Here is a 1,328-nt window from a genome sequence, read left to right on the forward strand (position 1 = left end):
GGGGGGAATTCGGTGCTTGCGGCTGGGTTTACGTTCGGCAACAACCGAGGCCGCTGGGTGGGAAGGGCCACGCCTATCTTCAGGGCCCCGTCCACCAAGGTCGTCTCCGCCACGATCTTCGTCTCGAGTCCTGGTCTTCCTGACAACGCCGTTTACAATCCCTACGATTCTCGCCGCAGAGGATACGGGGCACAGGGGGGAGGATTCCGACCGCGCAATCCTTCAGGCCAGGTCCGAGGCGGCACGATTCTTTTTTCCAATGACGGATTCTACAGGGAGGTCGACCCAAGGGAGATCATTTATGGCAGAGCTCTACAGGGAGCACTGACTAGTGATAGTCAGACGATCGTGACACTCAATGAAACTGACGGCGCTGCCGTCATAGTAAATCCTCAAGTTCTGTCGTATGCAAATGTAACTAAGTATTCAATCGGTAATGAATTCGACAAGGAGCCACTTCATTTTGAAAGGCTTGGTGTCCAACGCATTGCGAAGAAAATTGATGTTGAATTCGTCGAAAATAAAACTAATCTTGAGAGCGAAAAAACAACGTTAACAATGTCCCGGGACAATGAGGACTCGAGCCGCAAACATGAAGACCTTATTGACACGCGGCCCACAACTGACAATGCCAGAGGTGCAATCTCACGCCAAAGACGCGAAAAAGACATAAGATTCATCCCTAAAGAACGCACATTAACGGCTGTCCTCACCGTGACATCGGGCGACACAGACCATGATGTTACACAGATACAGGACAGAAGCGACAGCCCAGACACCAACGAACAACCAAAAGACGATGAAGGTCATATGTCAGGCCTGCACGAACTCCCGAGCATCGACACATTCATCAACGGGGCGCTCTTCTTGGACCTGGTGGACCCCAGTCAGGCAGGGGAACCTCGAGAGGCCGCAGACGGAGCGAGAGGCGGAGCGGAGGTGCGGCGGGACACCACCACTGAGCCCAAGGAGTCCTCGCTTAGGCTACCAACAGGAGCATCTGTTGAATCCTTTGGTGATGTCGCAGACGTCCCATCTGAAGCAACTTCAACCATGTATCATGAAACGCTGATTGGACTGGTTTTATATTTCCTTTTGACCTTTCGTGTGCTACAGCTTTAGCCAGCAAACCCTGTAGTACTGACAGCAGTCAGCTCTGAAACACAAAATCAAGCGTTTATGTAAATATAAACTTATTGTAACATAATGATTAGCTATAAACACGTACAATCATTAAAGATAATCAAACCAATAGGGAAGCAAAAGTACATAAATGTATGTTTATCTTACATAATTTTTTCACACACCTACCTATATATGTGTGTGTA

At 49.0% G+C, this 1,328-nt stretch overlaps 1 protein-coding gene across 1 annotated transcript; it reads left to right on the forward strand.

Moving 5' to 3' along the window:
* Positions 1 to 3: 3 nt before the first annotated feature.
* On the forward strand, positions 4 to 1,322 carry LOC119591067 (the record flags this gene model as incomplete). The annotated part of the gene is made up of 1 exon (XM_037939795.1): positions 4 to 1,322. A coding segment is annotated over one exon (1,119 nt), but the record flags the coding sequence as incomplete, so codon positions are not given.
* Between the last annotated feature and the right edge of the window lie 6 nt (positions 1,323 to 1,328).

Source organism: Penaeus monodon, chromosome 28 (genome assembly GCF_015228065.2).
Source record: "Penaeus monodon isolate SGIC_2016 chromosome 28, NSTDA_Pmon_1, whole genome shotgun sequence".
In the NCBI taxonomy this organism is placed as follows: domain Eukaryota; kingdom Metazoa; phylum Arthropoda; class Malacostraca; order Decapoda; family Penaeidae; genus Penaeus; species Penaeus monodon.